General features: G+C 44.3%; 2 protein-coding genes across 3 annotated transcripts in view; one reads left to right on the top strand and one right to left on the bottom strand.

Annotated features, from left to right (window-relative positions):
- LOC1273136 (tachykinin-like peptides receptor 86C) overlaps positions 1–25,488 on the bottom strand; it is a 53,047-nt gene that overhangs the window by 20,681 nt on the left and 6,878 nt on the right. For both annotated transcript variants that reach the window (XM_061645567.1, XM_061645568.1), the window contains exons 2-6: positions 20,897–21,855; positions 16,376–16,521; positions 12,007–12,220; positions 1,342–1,476; positions 808–888 (exon numbers count right to left, since the gene is read on the bottom strand). In XM_061645567.1, coding sequence (XP_061501551.1) covers positions 808–888; positions 1,342–1,476; positions 12,007–12,220; positions 16,376–16,521; positions 20,897–21,090 — 770 coding nt within the window. In that variant the 5' untranslated portion in view covers positions 21,091–21,855. The remainder of the gene's footprint in view (positions 1–807; positions 889–1,341; positions 1,477–12,006; positions 12,221–16,375; positions 16,522–20,896; positions 21,856–25,488) is intronic.
- On the top strand, positions 3,314–10,927 carry LOC1273137 (phenoloxidase 2). Its single transcript, XM_312089.4, has 5 exons — positions 3,314–3,768; positions 6,617–7,299; positions 7,372–7,811; positions 9,973–10,154; positions 10,244–10,927. Exons 1-5 carry the CDS (start codon positions 3,471–3,473, stop codon positions 10,690–10,692), a joined length of 2,052 nt encoding a protein of 683 aa, XP_312089.2. The 5' UTR covers positions 3,314–3,470; the 3' UTR covers positions 10,693–10,927.

Raw genomic sequence — 25,488 nt, 5'->3', positions numbered from 1 at the left:
TTAGAATTCTTACCAGGATTTTTGGATTTATCGGCTGAAATTATGTCAACACTCCAGACAAAACAGAACACCAGTCTCCTTGGATTTTGAGCCTGGATGATTTCACCCTGCAGAAAACCTCTGATTCTTGGCATGCTCGATCATATTAGCTCAGGTAAGGTGGAACGTTGCTGCTGAAGCACAAACTATTTCAATATCATAACTCTTTTACAGCGAAAGAAACGAAAATGATTCATTGTATTTGTCGCCGGATTAGAGAAGTTGTTCGTTGATGAAATTGGGTATGAAATGTTTCCTGTCTATGTTTTGAAATTTCTGCGTTCTGGATTTAATCGACTGCGTGCACTGTTGGTACACTTATGCTCTAATATTGTCACGTGATCTTAAACAAACGCAATACACTGTATCGCAAAGCTAGTAACCAGAAGTAGCGATTTCTTTTGTTGTTGTTTTTTTCGCTGCCTACAGTCCAATATACTATCATCGCTATGACCACCATACACACTGATATGCAGATCCGCTGTCTGTCAATCTGTGATGCTAACAAAAACAAGCGTCCCCGAGCAAAAGCTTCCGGTTACAATATCTGTTTAGGAAGTTCGGTTGCTCAAACATGTCACCCAGTATCGAGAAACAAAGTGATACTAAATGCGGTCGACAGCAACATCAGCAAACCGTGCGATGTTTACGGTATGTTTTTTTTTGCGTGGCAGAGACTGATTTTGAAATGTATGCCTACAAAAATAAACACTAGCCAACGTCATACGTCATGGGCCCGTTTGTATGGTTGATGTAAAAAATACTTACATGTAATCTGCCATCGATGTTGGATATCGTCCGTCCGGCCAGAGCATATAGCAAACCGTGCGGGTTTTTCCGTTGTTATATCTTTGGAAACATTCGAAAATAGATGGAAAGCTTTTATTATTAAATCTCAAAATCGCACTGAAAAACGTTTTTGGCTATTGCGTAAGTTTAGCGTGGGAAGAGAACAGCAAAGAAAAGAAGGTCTCTGTTTGTAGCAGACTGCACCGAAATTTAGAGAAATAATATTTTCATTACAGCACGCAAACCAATCTCAACAAAACTCAAAGTAAATTGCACAATCCTGCGTAAACTCAATACTCAAACGACACTTTTCGGCGTGCTGTTGCTAAGCAGTGTGCTAATTTAATTCATTCTTCTGCGCAGTCCGAACTATCGAATTCTGCCCGTAGCAGCAGCAGCAGCAGCAGCATCAACCCGAGCACCAGCTTGTTGGAAAAGTGTCATTTTCAATTACGATTTGATCCTTTGCCTTCGTTCTGTGCAAGCGCTCTTCCCTTCTCTAAAAGAACTTACCGCTTCGTCATCACAGTCGAGTACATCAGGCACGGTGCCGCTAGGACGCAGCTCAACGCCCAGATGATTAAAAGAAAGATCCGGGCCTTCTTCCGAGACGTCCGGTGGCGCAGCGGATGCACTATCGCAATGTACCTACAGTTGTTTGGTGGGCGGCAGAACAGAAAAGAAAGGAGAAATCGTTCGTGAGATAGCGGGAGATAGCGGGTGTGTCGAGCGCTGAAATGTGATGCCTTTCTATAGACAGCTGCCAACCTTCGTCTCTGCCCTAGAAGGTGAATGGGAAAGGGAGGGAACCGGTTTAACGTTACGGCCAACGGAGGATACCAGCTTTCCGCCAGCTCTTATATATTTGAAAATGGGGTTCAAACAACGGAGGCGATTAGATTCCATCGCACCGGTGACACCAAATGTACGAAAAAGGAAGCGTTTAAAATGCTGCTGCATAAGAAACACGCCAGTGTCAAGCTACACGATTAATTCTTCCGGTTTTCTGCCAAATTCGTTCGCTTTCTCTAGAAACGGGTGCAAAGTATCCTAAAATATGTTTACACGATGCTAAGTTTTTCAAGCTAAGCGTCTCACGCTAACATAAGATTTCGTTTGCCAGAAAGCCTTAAAATAGCGCCTTCGTTAATTAAGGGTGACACACACAATTATCGGTATGTGGGTACCCCGTATAAAGCATTATTCGATTATCATTTTCCCACTAACCTGTTTATCATCTGACACTTACCATCTCATGCCATTTGATCGCACTCTACACGTCATCGCATTGAGTAACGTGTTTGAGCACGCATTTGAGTCGAGTATGAGACTTCTAAAACGAAGTATGACATGGCTGTAACCACACACGCTCACATATTACTTCGGGAAAGATGTGCGACGGGAATTCTATTTAAAAAAAAAACTCCCCTCAAACATCTTTCAAAATAAACCTCACAAAACAACCTCACGCTAATGAAATTCGATAAGGCCCACCCACGGATCAGCACGCCAAGCATGGTCGCCCGTCACGCATAACTTATGCATTCATCCGCCCTAGTACCGGTTCCAGGACCTGTATTGGTGTAATGGTATGGAATGGTATTGAAAACTCTTAACCAACGTTATCGATGAATTCTACAACAGCGCCAGTTTTTTTATTGCCATTTTCCCATCATATGTGGAGGGGGAGGGGGTGAGCAAAATATGGGTGGGCTTTACTTCCCGTGGGGCACATTCAAGCGTTCACGGGTGGTACATTTGCGTACGTAAAAACGAAATTCGAAGCAGCGACACGAGCCTTTCGGTTGGAAAAAGAAACGGCATTTGGAGGAATTTCGGAATGAGGCGCTTCTTCTTGGAATGTTCCACCGAGACCTTTGGTGCGCGTGGTGATGGCGCTACTGTGAAATGGCAACTTGACATAAATAATGGCATTATCTCCATGCCTCTCAGCCAGGTTCAGTTTGGTGGGCTAACCGCATAGAGTGCGATAGCGCGATGCCTGCAGCTGTTAAGTTTTGTCATTTCGGCGGAGAACTGATTTCGTGCTTCCTGCAAGTTTTGATGTGTCGCACTGTTCAGCCCGGAAGACACGCAAGAGTGTTTCCGTAGCAGATATTAATACACAACATGTTCACCAGAGCCATGTGCGTGTAATTGTAGCTGACAGTGGCAGAGACCGGAGATACCCCACGCTAACCATGACCTATGCTTGTGCGTTCGGATACCATTCAGCGTCTGCTGCGGTCTACAGGCTTAACCACAAACAGCTCGATGTTAATGAACTTCTTGTACGCGACGTGCCAAGGAACGTGTACGCACATTGAACGCGTTTGCCGATAAGGCCGTTCCCAGTCCCGATCCGTTTGGGAGTATTTATCACAGATTTTTTGAGGTTTCTGCTATCACGACAACCGGGGGTGCGTACCATTGACCTTCCCAATGCGCGACAGTTCGCAAGTCGTATAAAAGAGCCCGTTCTCAAGGCTACGGTCGGTCATATCGTGCGAACAAGTGGGGCGCGTCACAGGTGGTAGAACCCTTCCAGCAGTGTGTGTGTATTCTTTGTGTGTTTTTGTTTTGTCACTCCTTCAGCCTGCCAAACGGGGTCGCGTGTTGTGTGAAGTGTGCTAGTGACAAGAATGCCGTTCGACAAGAAGCATTTGCTGCTGCTGCTGGACCGCCCCCGGGAACCGGTGTTCATGGGCAAGGGTCGCGTTGTGTTCGACGTACCGGACAACTATCTGACCGATCGGTACCGGCCCATCGGTTCCGAAATCCAGAACCGCTTCGGCGAGAATGCGGAGGAGCGCATCCCGGTGCGCAGTATCGCGCTGCCCGATCTTCGCATACCGATGTCGCTCGGGCGGCAGGAACAGTTTTCGCTCTTCATTCCACGCCATCGGAAAATTGCCGCACGCTTGATTGACATCTTTATGGGTAGGTTGGCATGGTGGGAAGGAAGGATGGTATGCCCGTGCTGCTAGTGATACTCTTCGTCTTCCAGTGACCTTGACATCGGCCTGTGTTGGCGTACGGGCGTCATCCCGAAACGAATGACACATAAATTGGCTCCATAGTAGCCATGGCTATAACTGTCTCATATTCTGCCATCAAACGTGTTCTGTTGCTTTCGTAGCGCAATTGAACATTGTGTCCATTGGCACGTGCTGTTTGCATCGGGAGGGGAAGAATGACGCTGGGCACGGGCGGGTGTCAAATTAGGGCTAGTGAACGGTTTTCCAAAATTGCTACCACTACGGAGCGATTGCAAAACACTATCGTACGGTGAATTGAATGTGTGCCTGTGTGGTGCGTTGCCAAACAACTGCACATGCATAACCAGTTTGCTATTCTGTAAATCTATTGTAAATTGTCGAATTTGTTTACTTTTGACTAACGGAACATAAAATCATGACAGAAATTCGATTACGTTCCAAGCTTTCCCGGAACCATCCTTTGTTCAATTTCACTTAAGCAAAAATAATATTTTTCGCGGAAACACAACACGACACCGACAATTCCGAATAGACAAATTATGCAGCTGCTACCCATTCGACCGATTTCACAGCAATCGACAATTGATTTCCACCGTCAATGCGTTCGATCGATTTCCTGTACCGAGCAAGTCCGGCTTTTTTCCCTTTCATTTGGCTTGCCATCATTTGTGGCCCCGTGACGCTTATTGAACAGACGCCGTTGTATGAACGGCGACACGGAGCTGCACCCGTGTACTCGATAGATTCGAAACCACACTATCCCTTCGGTTTGGTGTGCTTCAGTTGCAATAATGTATGCAAAGCACGGCGTGCTTTCTTCCGCTTCCTGGTAAGAGCTGCGACCAGTTTCCGAACGGCCACCTACTGTTAGTTTCATTATTCACCACATGTCATTAGAGAAACCCGTACCGTTGCAGGAGTGTTGCCGACATTTGAGTTGATGGTATACGGGCCGAAGCAACATGGCAATCAAACTGAGCAATCCTGCCAAGGCTTCGGATATTGAAATTAGTTTTCTCCGTTTTAAATACTTCTTAGGTACTTCAACAATCAGGTGTCGGCTCTCTCGCTCTCCTATATCTTTCTTTTGCTCAGTTCTATTTGTCCTATTCTTCTGGTAGCATATTTAACCTACGCTTATATCCTGTGTACGGGGGTAGAAACCACGCCAATAGTTGCTTGAGCTGGCGGTGCAAAAGATAAAAAACTGTCAGTCAAATCGGTTGAAAAGCGTTTCACAACCACATACCACACTGCGCCTGATAGTGAAGGTTTTCGCAGCAACACAAGATGCAACACTTGAAACGCTTTCCCTTCTCGCACAGGAAGTGTGCGCTGAACGCGGGTTTCCGCTACGAGCAGCATTCGCTAACGGCGGACGTTTTTGCTGTACCTGCAAAAACCGTGATAAATCGAACGGGCGTTCGAACGATACGAATCGCTCGATGAAGGTCGGGCTATAATCGTTCAATGCTTTTTCTCCGAGGTCTCGGGTATGCCGGGTGCCAGGACGCAACAGTTTAATGAAACAACGGAAGCGAAGAAGTGAATGTTTAATTAATTCTTTAGCCGATTTGAAAAATAAATACCTTTAACGAGTGTGGTTGGAAGTATCAGCAGCATAACCAGTCTTGCAATGCGATTAGTTATTGTTTCATTCGATATGGTGAGCTAGTTTTTTTCTGAAGCACACACAACAACACATCACAAACCGGGGGACTGTGAACCAGTCTGATGAGATTTTCCCAGTACTCGGTTGAATATGATAAATAGGCAATCACAAATCCAGACTCCGAGCCCGGTGTTGCATCACAGCCGTTGGCACAGAGCCCACGCAACGAGATTCACTACCACGAGATAGAGGAAGAAAAATCAATTACGATAAAAGCCCGGGCCGTGACAAAAATGTGTTGATATTAATATTACGCTGGAAAATACGTCAACCTTTCATCTGCCCACACACACACCAACACTTCTCTAAGTTTACACAGACGAACATACACACGCACACACAGAGTAAGTTGTCAACAGAACGGTGACGCTAAATCAAGACCCTGTGACTATCGTTACCACTCCAACTGGGGCCCGGCCCGGCGCGAAGGTCGAAAATCAAATCTTCTAACCTGTCCTTCCCGGGAACGCATCCCGTATCCGGAGAAATGGGGCGTGAGATATTGTTCAATTATTGCACCCTTCGCTAGCATCCTTCTTCGGGCGAAATTTAGTTACTGTGCATAGCTTCGGTGGAAAGTTAACTTAGCTCGAGACGAAACAAAAATTGATACCAGGGAGTATGGCAATGGGTGCCGAAACCCTCCGAAACTGCACGGTATACGCGATATTACTTTCCTCTCTTTGCTTGCTCGAGACACATTTATCCTTCGGGGACAAATTGAGCTGTGAGTGAGATTTGTTTCCATTACTATGTGTCCACAGTTGGGTAAATAAAGGTTGTTACAGGGCTTTGGCTTGCGACGATGGTTAAAAATAAGTGGCAAAGTGTTTGGCTTGCAATTTACCCAACCACTTTCTCGGATCAGTTTGGGGAGGTTTGGGCTTCCTGGAAAAATAAGAGTTTGCCTTTCCAACCATTCTCTGGCAAGCGGCTAACGAATTTTGTCATCAATTAAACGAGACACTTTAAAAGCTTTGTTTACTCGAGCCGGTGCTCCAATCAAAGACTGTTTACATTCCCGAGTAGTCTGGCTGTAAATTTCGCAGCAAGTGCTCAAATTGAAAACCCGATTTTTAGGAAATTGACATTCATTGCTTTGCCCATCTCACTGCAGGAATGCGTAATGTGGAGGATCTGCAGAGCTGTGCCGTTTTCGCGCGCGACCGCATCAACCCGTACCTGTTCAACTATGCGCTCTCCGTTGCGCTGCTGCACCGGAAGGATACGCACGATCTCGATCTGCCCACCATCATCGAAGTCTTCCCGGACAAGTACGTCGACTCGAAGGTGTTTTCGCAGATCCGCGAGGAGGCCACGGTCGTGCCGGAGGGTATGCGGATGCCCATCGTCATCCCGAAGGACTACACGGCCTCCGATCTGGACGAGGAGCACCGGCTGTGGTACTTCCGGGAGGACATTGGGGTGAATCTGCACCACTGGCACTGGCATCTGGTCTACCCGTTCGATGCCTCTAACCGGGCGATCGTGGACAAGGACCGGCGGGGCGAGCTGTTCTACTACATGCACCAGCAGCTGGTGGCCCGGTACAACTTCGAGCGGTTCAGCAACCGGTTGCAGCGCGTCAAGCGGCTAAACAACCTGCGCGAACCGATCAGCGAGGGCTACTTCCCGAAGCTGGACTCCCTGGTGGCTAGCCGGGCCTGGCCGGGCCGGGTCGATGCGAGCGTGCTGAAGGATCTGAACCGCGAGGCGGACCAGATCAAGCAGGACGTGGCCGATCTGGAGCGCTGGATCGATCGCATTTACGAGGCGATTCATCAGGGTTTCGTGGTCGATGTAAGGCATCAGTCTCTAGCTCGGTGTGTGGTGTTGACATCGGCATTAATGTCTGGCGGTGTCTGCTTTCAGGAATCCGGTAACCGCATCCCGCTGGACGAACAGAAAGGAATCGACCATCTTGGCAACATTATCGAGTCGTCCATCCTGTCCCCGAACCGGCAGCTGTACGGCGACATGCACAACATGGGGCACGTGTTCATCTCGTACGCCCATGATCCGGACCATCGGCATCTCGAGTCGTTCGGGGTGATGGGAGACGTGGCGACGGCCATGCGTGATCCGGTGTTTTACCGCTGGCACTCGTACATCGACGATATCTTCCAGGAGCACAAGAACAAGCTGCCACCGTACACCCGCTCCCAGCTGACGTTCGACGGGATCTCCATCACCGGCATTACCGTGCAGCCCGAGGACGGTCCGCCCAACACGTTCCAGACGTTCTGGCAGCAGTCGGACGTGGATTTGTCGCGCGGCATGGACTTCGTACCGAGGGGCAACGTGTTTGCAAGGTAAGCGGCGGGGGTCACAGGGACACAGACTAGGTCACCGGCACAGGTACAACAGCTCGTAACAGATTCGCCATTCGCATTTTAAACACTACGCACGGTGGTTTACTGATGGTAATGATTAATTAATGTCTTCCATGTTCTCACTTGTTTCGCAATTGACCTTTATTGATGCCTGGCGGTTGGCTTTCTCACCTCCTCCGCATTTTCGAGCAAAATTGATTCCGTGCTATGTGATTACTGTTAACGAGTTTCTAAGTGGATAAATGCTAACGACAAGTCCAACATCGAGCGCACCCAGTTGGAGCAAAAAAATACAGAACTTCAACATGTTGACGTGTAAAACAGGTTACAAATTAACACACGACAAAAAAGCATTTACATCAAACCATATCATGCTAATCCTACCAATATATGCCATTGGAGCGTTTTCAATTCCTGTATGTGTGAGTGTGTGGTGTTGCACTACAGTCTACATTATTTCTCTCTGGCGTATTCCCCCTTGTCGACTGTCCACTGGGCATCTCTTTCTGGCATTTATCGAGCTGGTTTATTTGACACCGACCTCCGGGGGTAGCGTTGGCTCCCAGCAGAAGCACACATGCTGCAGCTCTGCACGCTTGTTCGATTGAAATTTAATTGAATTAACACGACACCGGCAACGTGGATGCGGAAGAACGTATGCTACGATCAGCAGAGCGCTGCAAAAAAGCTTAAAATGTAGTGTAATTATGGTATGAGCATGCAAAACGTACAGACCGTTACGCTCGGACACCGCCGGATGATAGATGGGCAATGAAGCGTGTCTGTCAGGTTCAGCAGTTTCGATCCACTCAACACATTGTGCTCTCTCTCTCTCGTGTGCAAAGTTCGCATGATCTGCGACCGTTTAGTACCGTGCAGCACAGCGCATTCGTGTGTGAATAATGCTCCAATGCTCGCTGGGGTTAAAGCTTTGCGTTTCGGTTTATTTTCTGTTTCGAAATACGCAAAGCAAAATTTCAAGTTTTTGAATCGCAATTTTCATATCAAATGTTTGTGCAACTTTTCCGCTGATGTTGGTGTAATTATGGAATATTTTTTGACTTATTAAAGGTACAAAGTTTCAATGACCGTTGTACTGTTGATGACGGTTGTGTATATGCAACTGTACAAATATTGCCATCGTTATTAGAGTATGTTCAAATTGTATCATACTTGTGCTCGGAATTCATTGCATCCACATGGCGCACACAGTTCAAGTTGAGGAAATTATGCAGTTATGCTTCACAGTCCTCCACTCTTTATCGCTCTTTCGTTATGCAAAGCAAATTATCCAAAGCGAACCGTTAGTGGTACCGCACGCTACATCATTATAAATAATGCTATGCTTATAGCCCATTGAAACGATGCAGCCCTTCAACAAAGTTCCTCCATCATACGTCATTACAACCCTAACGTGAAGGACTTTTTTTTCTACACACAACAATGAATCAGCTGTAACGCTCACATACACATAGCTGTTTGCAAAAAATGGTTGTTTCTCCTGCATAATACGCCCCGCTATAATAGATACGTTTTGCGGGAATTTGTACGCCTTCCAGCATCCGAAAGTAGGTAGCACTACTTTCAGCTTTTCTGTGCGTGTTAGAAAACCCCAGCAAGAGAACTTTTCCATGCCAACGAACGGGTTATATCGGTACGAGAATGAAAATTAAGTTGGCGAAAGTAATTTAGCCCGAAAGCGCACAGCATAGGAAGAGAGAGAGAGAGAGAGAGAGAGAGAGAGAGAGAGAGAGAGGAAAAAGTTTCGCTCGTTTTAATTACCATTCTTCTTCAAAGAACAACACTCACACACGCGCCCACACGAAAAGAAGTACCAAACCGGTAACGATGAAACCGAGACCAACCAAGACCGAGACCAGCTGGGGACAGTGGAAGAGGTTGGGTACACTACCTTAGCACATTAGCTACTGAACGATGCTACTGAATGTGACGTTTTCCCACACTCCAGAATTTTGTTTCCCACTAGGGCACACATTTGTGATTTAGTTACTTTGGTAGTTTTGGGGGAAAATGCAATTGTCAAAATGGTCCACTCTACGGCAGCACACTATGCGTAATGGTGACATTCTGGCTGCAGCTACTTACTTACTTTACTGTCAATCCCTTCCATCCGCCGCAGGTTCACCCATCTGCAACACTCCCCGTTCGTGACCACCATCATGATCGAGAACGATTCCGATGCCCAGCGGATGGCGTTTGTGCGCGTATTTCTCGCACCGAAAAACGACGAACGCGGCACACCGATGGTGTTCCGCGACCAGCGACTGTTCATGATAGAGCTAGACAAGTTCCTGGTAGCCTGTAAGTGTTCGAAGTGTCAAACCGAATGCCAAACGCACGCCTTTTCTAATTTATATATGACCTTTCCTCTTTCCCATTATTACTCACAGTACGCCCCGGTGCGAACCGGATTCGACGTCGTTCGAAGGAATCCACCGTCACAATTCCGTTCGAGCGCACGTTCCGCAACCTGGACCAGAACCGACCGGAAGCGGATACGCCCCAGGAGGCTGAGTTCAACTTCTGCGGCTGTGGCTGGCCAGCGCACATGCTCATACCGAAGGGGCTGCCGGAAGGGTTGCCCGCCGACCTGTTTATCATGGTGTCGAACTACGAGGAGGATCGCGTAGTGCAGGATCTGGTCGGCACGTGCAACGATGCTGCGTCGTACTGTGGAGTGCGCGATCGACTCTACCCGGATCGGAAGGCGATGGGCTATCCGTTTGATCGGGCCGCACGCAGCGGGGTGGACAGTTTGGCCAACTTCCTGACACCCAACATGGCGGTCCAGTCGATCACGGTAGTGCACAACGACCGCACTGTGAACAGAACGGGCTAGATTGGTACCAGCCCACGCAGGGGGGTACCCTTATGCTATAACTCCGCGCGGAATTGGTTCGATTTACGCATTCCTTTCGATTACTTTTTTTTTTTTTGCTCTAATAACTTTTTACCAACGGTGATATGTGTTAGAATGTAGTGTATGCCTCTGTTGTCCACTCTTGGTGGGCATACAATGTACTCTTCGTCGTAACAAATGATTGATGCTGAATAAATCTGCTAATATGCTAATAGCCAATAACTCAACGCCATACCACATGTACGGGCACATGATATAAACACGTCAGTGCTTACTTATATTTAATTCTATCTTCAACTGATACGTTCAATCAGTTCCAGCGGCTCCACTCAAACGATCAGCGCACTGAACGATTGAATTGATTAACTAGATTGCCGTTGTTGCTCGTTATTTGAACAGCCAGTTATCAATATTCATGATATACAGCTCGCACATACATACAGCTGTGGTCCAAACTTACCAAAACGAACACCACTCGACACGCCGGAATCAGTATGGAAATAGGATCGTTACACATTTGGCTACATTTCTCCGTACCGGCATACAAACGCATCATCGCAAGTGTCACCCAATCGCCCAACCCACCAGAGCCGAGCTACCTTTGCTGGTGAACAGTCACGCGTTCGAACGACAGCTGTCACCGTACGAAGGCAATTCACTGACATGCTTCTGTGATTCGTTATTTGCCGACCAACGATCGATTGCAGCACGGCATGTGAAGCCCTGCATTGAATCCTCTCTTCCAATTATCCTCGCCACGATGCTTTAACTTGCGGAATGGAGTTATGTACACAACGCACTAAGTTAGTTTTCAATCCTTAACAAACTCTTTCGCTGATTTGAGGGTATGCATTTCTTAACTTAATTTCCAATCAAGTTGAACGCCGAGCGATGAAAACTTTTATATTACTTTACGTACGACGTAGTCATCCCTTTTGGGTGTAGAGCATGGTCGGAAATAGTTTTGGAATTGTGATCCATTCCCATCGCATGCCGCACAGTTAACTTTCACTGCAGGATTATTGCATCGCTGCCCATAAGCAGTGATGCTTAAAGTTGACGAGCTTGGAAATATTCTTTTCTATTACGCGTGCATGGCACATGGGCGCGTTCTATTACGCGTATGGCACATGGACCATCATCATAAGAAATTCTCGTAAAAGTATGTCGTGTAAAAAAACCTCCTAAATAGTTTACACGCCCGTATGGACGCTTTGTTTAAACGTGTACGACAATTGCTGCCCCATATGAAGGAAGCGAGCCAACACAATGTCTCCCACAGGAGCAACTTACCGATCGAACGAGATTGCCACCAGCGTAAACACGGACGATGCGACGGACATGTTGGCCATGAAGTTGTTTATCGTGCAGTACACCGACCCGAACGGCCAGTCCGAGTTGAGCATGAAGATGAAGTTGAAGGAACAGTTGAGCGAGGACATCAGCAGGTCGGCCACACTGAGATTCAGCAGGAAGTAGTTCGTTACGGTGCGCATCCGCCGATGTGCTGCAAAAAAAAAGCGGAAGCGTCAGATAAGTTGGTTTTCTTTTTTGCATTTTTGACATTTTGCTGTGGAGTTTAGTGTACAGGTGGAATCGGTTACTTCATACGCAAGTAACATTAAATAGCCTTTCAGCAGCTACTATAGCCTTCCGATCCTAAAAAGGGCCGATGGTGCTTACTTTGTTCACAGAACAGTTCCTGAAATCCATTAAACCGTAAAAAGAATACAAATATTCAAAATTTAATGCTTTTACCTATGGTCGAGTTTGGTGTTTGGTCTGTTTATTTTCTATCTAGATACACTTTTAACAGCACCGCAAATGTACGCATATGAAGCCGGCCATGATGCGCAAAAAAGCACGTACTGCACTATACTAAAGGGCACATGCAGTTGGTTACCTTTTTGTCGACCGTAATGGACATGTGAATTTTTGCATCCAAAGTGAGTGTTTTTAACTGCACCACTATACAGTGCTTGTATTTTTTTTATCCTGTTTCCACGAATCCTATGAAGGGTCAGTTTCGAATCGTTGTTTTTTCAAAAGAAAAATAACCCCCAAGCCTACAATGCAATCTTTTGAGTTCGTGCTATAGTTGAACGATCATAAAGTGGAGAAACACTCACACCCGAACGTACACGCAACGAGCCGTCCCGAGTTGGAACGTTATACAAACTAGGAAAATATATCTTCAGGAAAATTTCCTTTCTTTTGTGTGGTTTTACTATGCATATAGCATAAACACAGCCAAATCAAGCAACGCAATGTTGTTTTAAATCTTGCAAACCACAGCAAGAACCACAATGTGCTATTACAGCTAAAAATCGTATGGTAAAACATACATCATATTCAAAACTGAAAGACTTTAAACAGTTGCTTTAGGCGTTTGTGTTCATTCGATATCAAAAGTGTCCTAGACACAAAAAAAAACAAGATCATTATGCCAAAATGTTTGAACAGACAACTTTTACCACCTTCATCAACGTACCTAACGAAATGAAGGGACCTGCGTTTGGACCGTAAAGTAAAAATGTAAAAAGGGAATAAAAGTTGGGCAACACCTAACGAGGTGCATGTGTCGTTGCGTTTGCTCCCGCTGTGACGCGACTGTAAGCTTTGCAAAAGTTCAGCATCGTTAGCAGACCTGTGCTCTTCAATCAAATCACCTTGTGCCGTCTTTTTTTATTTTGTTTTATTTTCGTTCTTGAGTATTTGTGGCCGTTTATCAAAATATTTACCCCTCGTTGTCCATTCTCGATAAGTTACCTTTGTTTGCAGTATATCAAATTCAGGATATTACTGGAAAGGATGTTTAACTAGGACTAGAATTACAGTTTAATTAAAAATTACCTCTTGTGGAGTCCAATCTATTCCTAATCGTTATATGGCATTAAACGTGTTTGGTGTCCGATAATTAAGATTAATGCTCATTGATATTCAATTATTACGAGTCAATTTATATTAGGTTCAACGTGGTTTCCGAAGTGTCGACACTTTAAGCTTTAGCTCCAAGGCTAACTTTAAAATCAAATCAGGCTAAACACACAAACACCCCAAAAAGAACCCTTGTATGGTGTAGCAATTAGGATTGATGATTCAGTTTGCCCTTCGTTAGTTTGGGACCGAAGCCTGTCTCTCGTATCTAGCTATCCTTGTCCCTATCCTATTATGTTGGTTGTGTGAATTAATCCAATTAATTCATGAAAGATTTTAAACCGCTTATCCAACTAACTCAATAACAAGAAAATGAGACGCATAATTTAAATATTTTCTAGAAGACACGACCAGACATTATCGCTGAGACGCATAATTTGGAGCTTGGCTTATTGCTGGAATTAATCTTACATCTTTCATCATGCAGAAATCGCTTACAGACGATTGGTTTTAACATCTGCATACACATCCTTGCAAATAAGTATTGAACTTAAACACATTGGCGAAAACCATTGTCCTGTAGAGTTAAGCTGAGGTGATGCTTTTAATACGTTTTCCCTTCAACATGGTTGTTTTCATTAAAAAAAAAACATACCATCATCCCAAGTCAAAGCAAAGTTTATGCAAGCTTGGCTAGACAGTAGATCTAGCAGATGCCTCAGGTTACCGCTTGCATGGTTACCCTGGAGTATATACGTATCTTCTCAGCAGAGCGGCATCATTGATTAGCGAGAATGGAAAACTTTTACCTTATCTTACCTTACCGACCAAACATACGTTGTGGAAACCGTTCGGTTATCTCACCTACTGACGCCAGCGATAACGAGGTCCTTGCAAACTTAGACGAACATCCTACCGCTACACAAAGCCAAGATAAATACACCCCACATCTAGCCTTTGATGTTTGGGAAAGCTTCATTTTTGCTTTCCGAAAAATGTGTTTCGCCAAACGATGATTATGTGTGAGGTAGCTCTGATATCTTTATCCTCAAAGCTAGGCTAGAGTGTTTCTACTGGGGGTTGATATTTGAGTTGACACACTGTCAGTGAGACACGAAGCTGGAACACAGAACAGCGAGAAGCTGGTACAAAAACTACAACTTTGACCTTTTTGAGGTGTTGTTAAACCCTCTAGCGTGATATCAAAATATTTGGTTTTATCTAGTTCAAAAATTACACACTCAATTAAATCGTAGTGCACTACACTTTGATGGCAAACACCGACACCCTTCTACGTCATGTATCACATTTCGCTTGCCCGTTGCATTATCATCACAGCTTGACATAAACCACCATAGGGTGAGATAACATTCCTGTTGACCACACAGACACGCACATATTACAGCTACAGATTCACTCGCGTGTGAACAATCGAGATCGATTTGCATGTAGGCACGCTTACCACGCGACTTGATAAGGACATTAACAATGCATTTGCCATTGCCACCGAGCAATTATGTATCGATTATATTCAATTTAGCAAATAATCATCGGTCTCGTGTTGACGTTTGTCAACTAAAAAACCAATTACCATCATCGGGAAGCCACGCTAGCAGCGTAAAGATTGCTTCGATAAAACAAACGATTACCACTGCTGCTATACCGCAGGGAAATGTGGTGCCCACCCTTCCCGTCCCAATCCGAATCCGGATAGAACTGACCTTAATTAGTGTGGCCAGGCCAGCCATTTGTTCCGTGCCAGCAGTGATCACTTTCCGATGCAAATGATGAGAACAATAGCATTACATGGCGCCTGGCGAAAATGTTGGGCGGAAGCGAGTAATGACCCTGGGTAACATAGCGCATGTAAATTGACAGGAAGGTGATGAAATTATTGTTCACGGTGCTAAGGCGATAGGAGGATGCTTGCTGGTGTTTGTTTTCGAAGCTGTTTAATTTCCAATCGATCGACAGGTGGAATTTAATTTAAATTTAATAGTTTAGTAGCCAACTTTCATCGGAAGAATTACTGTTAAATGGATAATCGTTAATGTTAAAATGAAGACTGTTAGTTGTGTTATATCTATTTACATTTTTTTAAGTTTAGCTATTATACTCAAACAAGTATCTCGTACTCAAATTATAAAACTTTTGAAAACTGACAATGAAACTCTAGAAACGTAAAAATCTTGAAAACGAACTATGAAACATGTTTACATAAAATCAAACTACATAATTTAGCTTAGATAGTTATTTTACTTTAAAAGATTAGAAATCCAATTTCGTTGTTAACTGGTTCATCTTTTAGCCTTATTCGTGTCACTAATGTTCAACCATTATATTTACTACTTTTCCATACTCCCGACTTCAAAACAGCATCGTTAAACAATATGAAACCTGTAATCAACTAATCACTCACCAACAAGAACAAATGGCACGTAACTATCTGTAACAAGCCTTCAAATGACAATGATGAACGGCTTTAATCATGGAAGGCTTGATGTGCACTCTCAAAAATCCTCATTATGGGCAACCCACCATTGGCAGGCATTGCGATACCGCCGCTAAACTCCGAGGCTGGCTCAAGGTTGGCAAATGGCACTAAACTTTCCCAAACCACCAGTCGACCAGCGATCAGGCGCGAACGTTGAGCGGGGCTCGGATTTGCTAGATTGATGCTTTCTAATTACCCGCTCCATCCGAATTCGCGCCCACAAAACGTAAATTAATAGATCGGATCAATGCCGGCTCGCCTGAGCATCCGCGCCCCGAGAGGTCCACTTACCGAGTACGATCCACAGGACGATGCAGTTGCCGGTGATGGCTACGAGCAGCATCGCGCCGAACACGACGCCCCAGGCGGTCTTCAGCTGCCAGGGCAGCTCGTACGGGCTTTTGGTGGTCGGGAACAGGCATTCCGTGATGAACTCTCTGCGAACGATAAAACAAACAAGTAAAAGTGAACCTCTCTTCCGCTCTTTAGTGCGCCATTGTGCGGTTGTTTATTCGTCGAAAGTTTACGTTTGCCGAAATAGATGTCCATGTGGTAAAATTAATCATGAGTACGGTGTTGAACGATGAGCCCCGATAATGGCGAGTCCAGGAAGACGATCCAGAAATTCTGGACCAGCAAATGACAAACGAACATACAACAATCGGCAACGGCAGACCGGCAGACCGGTCAGAAATTATGTGACGAAGGTGGCAGGAGGGCTGTAATGGACGAATCGTCGTCTTTATTTCGGGAATGGCAAAGAAGGCGACATTCCCAACTAATTTAATGGCACTCCATATTCTTGGCCCGGAGCGAAAACACACATTCACATCACGTCCGGATTTAGCCGCAAAAGACGACGATATATCTGTCGCTCAATTAATTTCCGTTTAGTATATGGTGTTCGGAAACGGGGGATGTCAGACAACGGGCCCACGTGTTTCTACGAATTTTGTCCTTACAGCCGTGAACGGCACTGGACCAGAGCGGACTTCCAAGAAGCGAACTTACGGCATTACAATCTTACCTCGCTCAATACTATAACATTCTCGGTTGCACGGGTGCTGTCTTCATTTTGGCGTGTGTATGCAACAGCAACAACAACCAAACTAACAACCAAACAACAACAAAACACAACCACAAAACTCCTTTAAATACGAAAGCAGCAACATGATAAAGCTATTGCGATTGGAATGTAGCGTGACTTTCCATAAACACTTGCCCTGCAATGGCTTTTAACCAATGAATAAAATAAATTACGCAATCTCACAACATTCATCTCTCTAATCGCGATCAACTCCGCATGATGGCAAAACGGTGCAGCAGCTGCTTTTTTGATTGAGGAGGAGAAACAATGCAATAATTGAAATTGCTGTTTCCGTGGAATTTTAATACCAGTTTAATCGATAGTTCAAATGAAGGTCTTTTCAAGCAAATCAGATAAGGAATTGTAAATCACGAAATTTAATCAGTGTATTGCTTTCCCGTAATGAGAATAGTTCACAATTTATCTAAATTTTTGCAATCTATTTTAAATTGGAATTATGCAAAGTATGCATTAGCCAGCAAATTTGCTTGGTCTTTTAGTGCTATCTTTTCTAGCTTGGAAATAGGATCCTATTATATCCCCAAAAATTGGTAGTATCGTAAGCATCGCCAACACATCGTCAAAGAAACTTGACTCATAATGCATATGCCAAATACGGTAAACCAATCAAACCATATTCCCTTCGGCAACGACAAGCAAACCCTTGTTCGCAAAACTTTGCCAAAGTAGCAGTAAAGCGTTCAATGTGCGTACCACTCGTCAAAAGCTATCAGCAAACAGCGTACAACAGCAAGGACTTATTCGTAACGTGCTGAAAACGTGCAAACATTTCCTCGAAACATTGATCTACATACTGCATACATTTTGAAACGGGTTGTACGGTTTAGCCGCTGTAAGACTTTTCTCGTTCACTGCACTACGCCTGACGATGGCATCGCCCTGGGAGTGCAGCATCATTGTGTGTGTAGTGAAGCGCATATGTTTCCGTACGTGTCTGTCAACCGTTGAACATGGCTGGACAAATTTTGACCGAACCCTTTGGAGGCTAAACTATTCGAGACAACCCATGGCACGCCCGAAGCGATGGTTTAGTTGACTGTGCGGCAGCAAGGTGCAGGAGCCTGTGTTGCATGTGAGAAATTGACAAAAGGGCACATTGCCATACTAGACCACTGGGGAACGGTGGTCGAGGCAGCGACCGTCCATTCGTAATATAGCCAACAATTGTACGTTAATGTCGGTTGATGTTGTACTTATACATACTAACTGTCACACACGTTGGCAACTTGTCTCTATTCAGACCTCTCTTGCTCTCTGTCCCTCGGTCTCTATCTCTTTCCCTCTTTGGTTGAATTTACCATTTACGACACAACTCATCAATTATTCGTCATCCCAAGCGGTAGCTCTTGTGCTCACGGCACACGCTTCTCGCTACACATTTTAATTTAAGCGATTCTTATTGCAAATGGCGAATTCCCTTGCGGGACACCGACTGGTGGGTTTGCCATGCTGTCGGTGCAGTCACTTGCAAATTTGAACTTCCCCGAGAAGCGCAGACTACGTAACTACATGGTAAAGCTTCGAGCAGAACGAGGTGATGAAGTCAAAGCAATTTTACACGCTTCAAATGACTGCATATGGGATCTCAATCTCAATTTCTTTGCGCCATCCATTAGAAAACATATGTATGCGCTCGAATACACAACTGGCTATGCAATGTTAAATCATCAGTTTGTTCTCGGAAGATTTTGCATATTCACTGTACCGAGTAGGAACAAAAATCCTCCGAGGGCAGATCTTTTTGCCCCGTCGCTGCTGTACGCTTGCATGGCGATGTTAATATTTACCGCATCACATATCATATCCAAAATTGGCCCATAACCAAGTCGCTTGAGTTCATCCAAAATTCGACACGACCGTAGAAGCAGCTTGAACACAATCAAGACAAAAACAACTTTTACTTGCCCCTTACCTCAACCAAACAACGCCTACACGACCTTTCCTTAACAGTGGCTACAGTAGCTCACAAACAAAGTGGGATGTGTTTCCACAGCAGTCACTTGTTTTCATCCCAAAAGTTGACAATCGTACTCAATTCGGAGTTGTCGAGCCGCTTGCGTTCAACCAAACCTGCCCTTTGTATTGGTTGGCACCGAATGCATAATGTATCGCTAGCGGAATTGTTGACTTTCTTTTAGCCCTTTTATCACTGCATCTTTTATCCTGCATGCTGCAAAGTTCAGGGGGTACCCTGTCATCAGGACTTCCCGTGCTGTCAACTATCCTGCACAAACAACATGTAACATCCTCCACAAATGCACAGTATTTTCAGCATGGAACTTTTCGGGCCAGTGATCAACAATGAATAAAGCAAGTATGAAGGGCTATACGTTACCATTCATCATGATCTGCGATTAGGGCTGAAAGGGCCAAAGTATCGTGGGTTGCCGTCAGGCCAATGTGTGTTGTTTAACAATTTGAGTTTTGACGTAAGCAACGAGGAATCAAATCCCCGGTCGGGTATCATATTGCATTCAAAACATATTCTCTCATTACAAAACTTTAGCTCCTCGTTTGTATGGAGTAAAGCGCTATTGATCATTACGGCAGTCAGCTATGTATAAAATAAAAGTAAGAAACGCAAATAAAGATTATCTTACAGGGTTTTCCAAGTCACTTACCAATGTACACATAATTATTCACCTTCTAGAAGATGTTTTTCAACAGCTGTCAAATGGTGTATTTGTATCATATTAAAACATTTCAGTTTTTACACATGATTTGCAACACATCCCAAAGAACTGTCAAACTCAATCCAGCTTGAGAAGTGTTGAAAATCATGTGGAAGATCTGAAACATTATTGTGATGCAAATGCAACATTTGCACCGCTGTGGAAAAATATCTCGCAAGCATCGAATAATTTTATAGTCATTGGAAATTGACTTGGAAAACCCTGTTACTATAAACGGTTCTATGATATTTTATCCAAAAATTAATACCTAAGTTTTACGATAGTATGAAAAATATCATCATATTGCACACCTTCACGCACTTTGCAAAGTAATCAAAAGATGACCCGTATACATACCGGTAAAACTAATTACAGAATCTTTTCGTCGAATATGAATTATGTATAAATTGAGTGTAATTGTGTAATAACACGCCAGGAACGCTTCAGCTATCATAATTGAACATCATTATTCAATGCGTTAACGCCAGCTGTTTATGTTAGTGAGGCATCTAAAGCACACCGAACCCCCTCACTATGCACGTGACCAGTTCTGGAGAAATTCAGTCAGTTCTCCTTCCTTCCTTTCTTCCATAAAAGGTTGTTTTCCTCTGTCGTTGAGTTTGGTCTGTGTACACACTGACACGTTGCGTGTAGGTGGGTTAAGACAATTTCCGCTTTCGAAAATCAATTTGCTTGCCCTGCCTGCGCCCCCGGTTCGAACAATCCTATGCTTCAACGAACTTTACGTGCAACTTCCTCCAACTACGCCAAGCATCCCGTACTCCACAACACACATACACGCATCCCAGAAAGTTTCCAATTCCCGAGCGCATCACCAGTTTGCATAATTTTCCCCCGCCAGGCTACACAAAAAAATAGATCCCACGCACGGCGTGGCCCATCATTGCGCCTTTCTATTGTTTAGAAAATGTCCGATAAATTATTCATCAACCAGAACACGAACGGGGGCCTTCTACTTTCTCCTTTACCCTCGTGGAGCCGCGGGTTTGGCGCTTCGGAGGGTGTCCTTACCTAAGCGTTAGCAGGTCGGTTGACTTGGGCACGTATCCACGGCTTCTCGTAATCATTTCGCCCAACACGTCGAGCACTTCCGTCCGATTCAGCTCGCCGATCACGGTCGTATTGAAGTCCGTCGACCAGGGAAACCGCAGAATGGTCGCCTGGGTACAATTTATCAACAGCTCCAGCTCGACCGACTCGCTCATTTTGGCTGCACACTTGGCTTGCTCGCTGCACACAGTCACAGACGACGGAACGGGCGGTTACGGGCGCTTGGGTTTCACACCTATTTCCCCTGGTTTGTTGGCGGGAAGTACAACACCACCACTGCCTCTAGCACCACTACCTACACCACCACGAGCACCATCACCATTATCACCACCACTTCTTATCACAAAGTCAGCAGCAGCATCTACCCTCGTCATCCGGTACCGGACACACTAACCCTCCACGAACCATCTGTGCTCACTGGAGTTTTGCTGCGATTTACGGATGGGCAGCACAGACCACCATGGCACAAATCACTTCTACCCGCACGTACGAGAACACGGTTTGTATCGTAATTTTACTCCCTATTTACCGACGATACGAGGTTTTTTTTTTTGCTATTACTTTTATTTTTAAAAGGGGACGAAAAGACACACTCTACCGGTCAGATAAAAGCAGTATTAAACTTTGCTACATTCCGGTTACTGTTGCGTTAGCAAAAGCTCTGCTTCACCCGGAAGCTGTAATTGAACACTACCACGACACTGCAGGAAGCTTGATTCATCTTTTTTTTTCTCGCACTTTCCGTCACTTTTTGCATTCATTTCATTTTTGGAGCTCACGGATGAGAGACACACGCCCCACTGTGGAATACACTTATAGCACCTTTTTTTGTTGCTTTATTTTGAGACCACACCCCGACACACGAAATTTTCTACTGGAATCACATTCATTTACAACTCACGCCAGAAGTACAATTATATCTAAATGGAAAAATTAATATTATTTTTGGGAACATTTACAAATGCTTTTCACGGTATATCTTACTTTCAAGTCTGTATAAACTGTGTACTAGACAGCTATTGTGGCAAAAAATGAAAATAAATAGCAACAAATTAATCGGCAAGTAGTATCAACATTTTCAAAAAAAAGTAAAGAGGATCGTAGCAAAAAATAATCACAACGTTTAATTTCTATACATGACGAACAGTTACAACTTTCAACATGTTACAAATCCTGCACACTCAAAGAAACTATCAGTATCTGACGATAATATTTATGAAGCTTTCAGACAATCATTCTGTGGCACGTAGCTTTTCTAGGTCGATTGACATCTACATTCTTTCCTCCTGAATACTTCTACCCTACATCTTTTTGCCGTGAACAATGTGAAGTGCATTACAAATAAATTAAAATTGTTTACCAAACTTCTACACAGAACGGTTGCGCTTTCATCCCTTCATCATCCCTTTATTATGAATGTTGCTTTAAAAAAACCTGGCAAAAGAACATCAACGCACATTGCCGACCGACTTGGCGGTGCGCTCTGTTTCAAAATGGGGAAGCATATAAATACTTTGAAAGTTGAGTTAAGCTCGTTTGCGCAAATATTACATTGCACTCCACACTCCCGCGTCGAAAGTAATTATCGTACTTGTAAAATTCAAAACGCTAATTAAGCACGTCGCACACCCCACCCCCCCCCCCAAATGGCGGGCAGTGAAGAAAATTCTAGCCAAAATGAATTTCCATTCCCCGAATCGCATCGCCTAAAAGAATCAATGCTTTAATTGGCCATTAGCTAGGCTGGGATGGGAAAGGGGGCAGAGGGGCAGATGAAGCACAACCTTTTAACATCGCACTGACATGTGCACAGCGCTGGAACGGTAGATTCTTCACAAGTGTAGTGGAAGGTGCTTGAGTACTAGCGACCATACTACCAGGCTGCATCTTCGGCTGCGCACCTGGAAGGGTGTGGGCTTGTGTTGAAAAATAAAAATCCATACCATACCAATTTGCTTCCCAACCTAGCCATCTTCCAAGAAGTAATCCAATTAGGCAGGCAGGACGTGAAATTGTGCGCACCAGATTACACAACGTAAACCACTCTGGTTGCCTGCCGTACACAGCTGAGAAGAGAGTATTTTGCGCTAGTGGTTCAGTTTCAATTTCTGCAACGCACCTTCAATTTGGCACCACACTTTGGAGCAATGAATTTTATCATCATGTGTCACGGTGCGTTATTTGCGTATGAATTGTAACACAAAAGCAACAGAATAGAAAAAGGACACTCCTGCACGAGCTGAGTTTCGATTGCTGTGAAACACAAATACGATCTACAAACCAAAAAAAACCGTGAGCTTGTTAATAGTTCCGTGTGGTTTTGTGTTTGCTTGATGCGTTTCCACACACACACACACACAACCAGTGTACCGGAACTCTGACAGCAAGTTTAACCACAAGCCGGAAAAAGGTTACATAGATTTGGCCCGAAAATAGGGTTCATAAAAGCTTAAAAAGTTTCCCTCCGCACGGTAAGCTCGACAGCCGTTTGCCGCCCGTCCAGCGGTCGTTTATCTTTATCAACGTGCATACACACATTCCACGCATTCGGCGTAAATCGCCCATTATTATTTCCCGCTAAACGCTGCATTACCGTTTGCCAAACAAACAAATTAAGTGATGTTTTACTGCCTCGACTCGTTTCGAACATTTGCGCACACAAACACACCGGGGTTTTTTTTTTGTTTAGTTTGTTATGGCGTGGCCATTTGCAGCAGCACGTTTGGATCGAATCGTACGATAACACACACACACCGAATCTCCCAGTTCCCGTTCGAATCAGGCGTCCACGTTTTCATAGTGTGTGTGTGTGTGTGTAATTGCTTTCCGCACTATGGATGGTAGGTCTCGCAAGGATACACGCCTTCCCCTTTAAGTAACCAGCGAGCTGGAACTGCGACCGTTTGCTGCGTTTTCCCTTTTGGGCCGTTTAGCCGAATAGCGCTTAACCGCGTTGCCTTGCCCACCGTGCGTTGTTTACGACCGCAAGAGTCATCCATTCGATTTATTGCCTATTCGCACCAGTGTTGGTGGGTCGGTTAAGCGGCCAGGGGTGGAACGCGTTGACGTACATCGAATTGTGTACTGTATGCTAATGGAGCGAGAATGTATCACACACACACACACACACACACACACTAAAGCACACCCGCACCCGCATGAGATAGATAGGTTTTATTTGACGAGCAACGGGCACTGGGAAATCGGTGGACGGAAAATCGTAAAATAAACCAATCGATGATAGTGGACATAAAGACTTCGAGTTTGATTTAGTTTGTTGATAAGTGAGTTTATTCCTGGTGTGTGTTGTGTGGCACGAAGTTGCGTGTGCCTGTTCGTGTTATTGGAAAACTTTGATTCACGAAAAGGCAATAGTAAGTCGTGAGGAAATGGTAATCGTAGCTGAAGTGCTACTAAACGCAAAAGTGGTATGGATTTATTGGACGGAGATTGTGTTGCGTTCCTGTTGGTCATTCGATCGCATGGAATTAGTATTTAAACACCGTTAAAGTAAGTGAGACTCTGGCTTATTGGATAATAACTATTCATTTGAATAGTACTAATTGATTTTGGAAGCAAAATCTTTCGAAATTAGTGGCTCACACGCAACGTTCATAGATCATTGACACGTTTTTGCATGCTCTTCTGAGTCAAACTTCTTGGAAAAGGAGAATTTTCAATCGTTAAAACCGTTGCGCTTTAACATGTAACATTACGATTTAAAATAATAATGTAATTTTTGCTTTTTTTGAAACATTTAATTTACACATCTAATACATATGGCTGTATTTGAGGTAATCCTAATCGATTTTTCAGTCAGAATTTTAATAGTTATTTCAGTACAATAAAGTATACTTAGTAACTGTTGAAGTTGAATGCGAAAAACTTCAATTGTTATTCAGTAAGACAAAGTATATTGAACAGCCATTAAAGCTAGATTGAAAAGTGACGAATCGTTTACTGGCAATTCAGTAAAGTCCTTTTCAGATAAGTCATTTTTCAGCAAATGATAGCACTTCAATAATAATGAAATAGCTTTTCCCAATAAAATTTATCATTGGTTTCATTGAGGAAAATAATCACTTTCTCCAGCAGCTCAGCAAACCTGCTTCCTATCAATTGGATCAGTTTTCACACTGATTTTCTGTGAAGCAAGATTGATGGTTTTCGTCGAAATAACGTTACGCGCTCCACGCACTAGTGAATATGAACTGCTTGAACAACAAGTGTAGTTTTATCTGGAGAATTTTGACTGATGTGATTGGCTCGGGAAGGGATTGCAGCATGTACAGTTACAATTGGAACACGTTTAATCATTCATTTTTAGCCATCAATTTTCTGCGAAACCGAAAAATGCATGTAATAATAGTGCCGGTTTGCTCGCTCTTCACTGCTTTACTGAAAAGCGGTTCAATAGTGGCGATAAAACTGAAAATCATACTTTATCAAATATCAAAATTTTGGTGAACATGCAGATAACAAATAAGCTTAACGGAAACGGATTTGCTGTATACTCAGCTACAAATAGACACAGGCAGACGCATTACGCCAAC

The sequence above is a fragment of the Anopheles gambiae genome, chromosome 2 (assembly GCF_943734735.2).
Source record: "Anopheles gambiae chromosome 2, idAnoGambNW_F1_1, whole genome shotgun sequence".
In the NCBI taxonomy this organism is placed as follows: domain Eukaryota; kingdom Metazoa; phylum Arthropoda; class Insecta; order Diptera; family Culicidae; genus Anopheles; species Anopheles gambiae.
This window is presented reverse-complemented; position numbering and strand designations above follow the sequence as displayed.

What these genes read in the sequence shown, in the direction of transcription:
- LOC1273137 (XM_312089.4), top strand. Translation starts at nt 3,471, where the DNA reads ATGCCGTTCGACAAGAAGCATTTGCTGCTGCTGCTGGACCGCCCCCGG. An exon ending in ATCAGGGTTTCGTGGTCGAT is followed by an intron (nt 7,300 to 7,371) that starts GTAAGGCATCAG and finishes GTCTGCTTTCAG; the next exon opens with GAATCCGGTAACCGCATCCC. An exon ending in AGGGGCAACGTGTTTGCAAG is followed by an intron (nt 7,812 to 9,972) that starts GTAAGCGGCGGG and finishes CATCCGCCGCAG; the next exon opens with GTTCACCCATCTGCAACACT.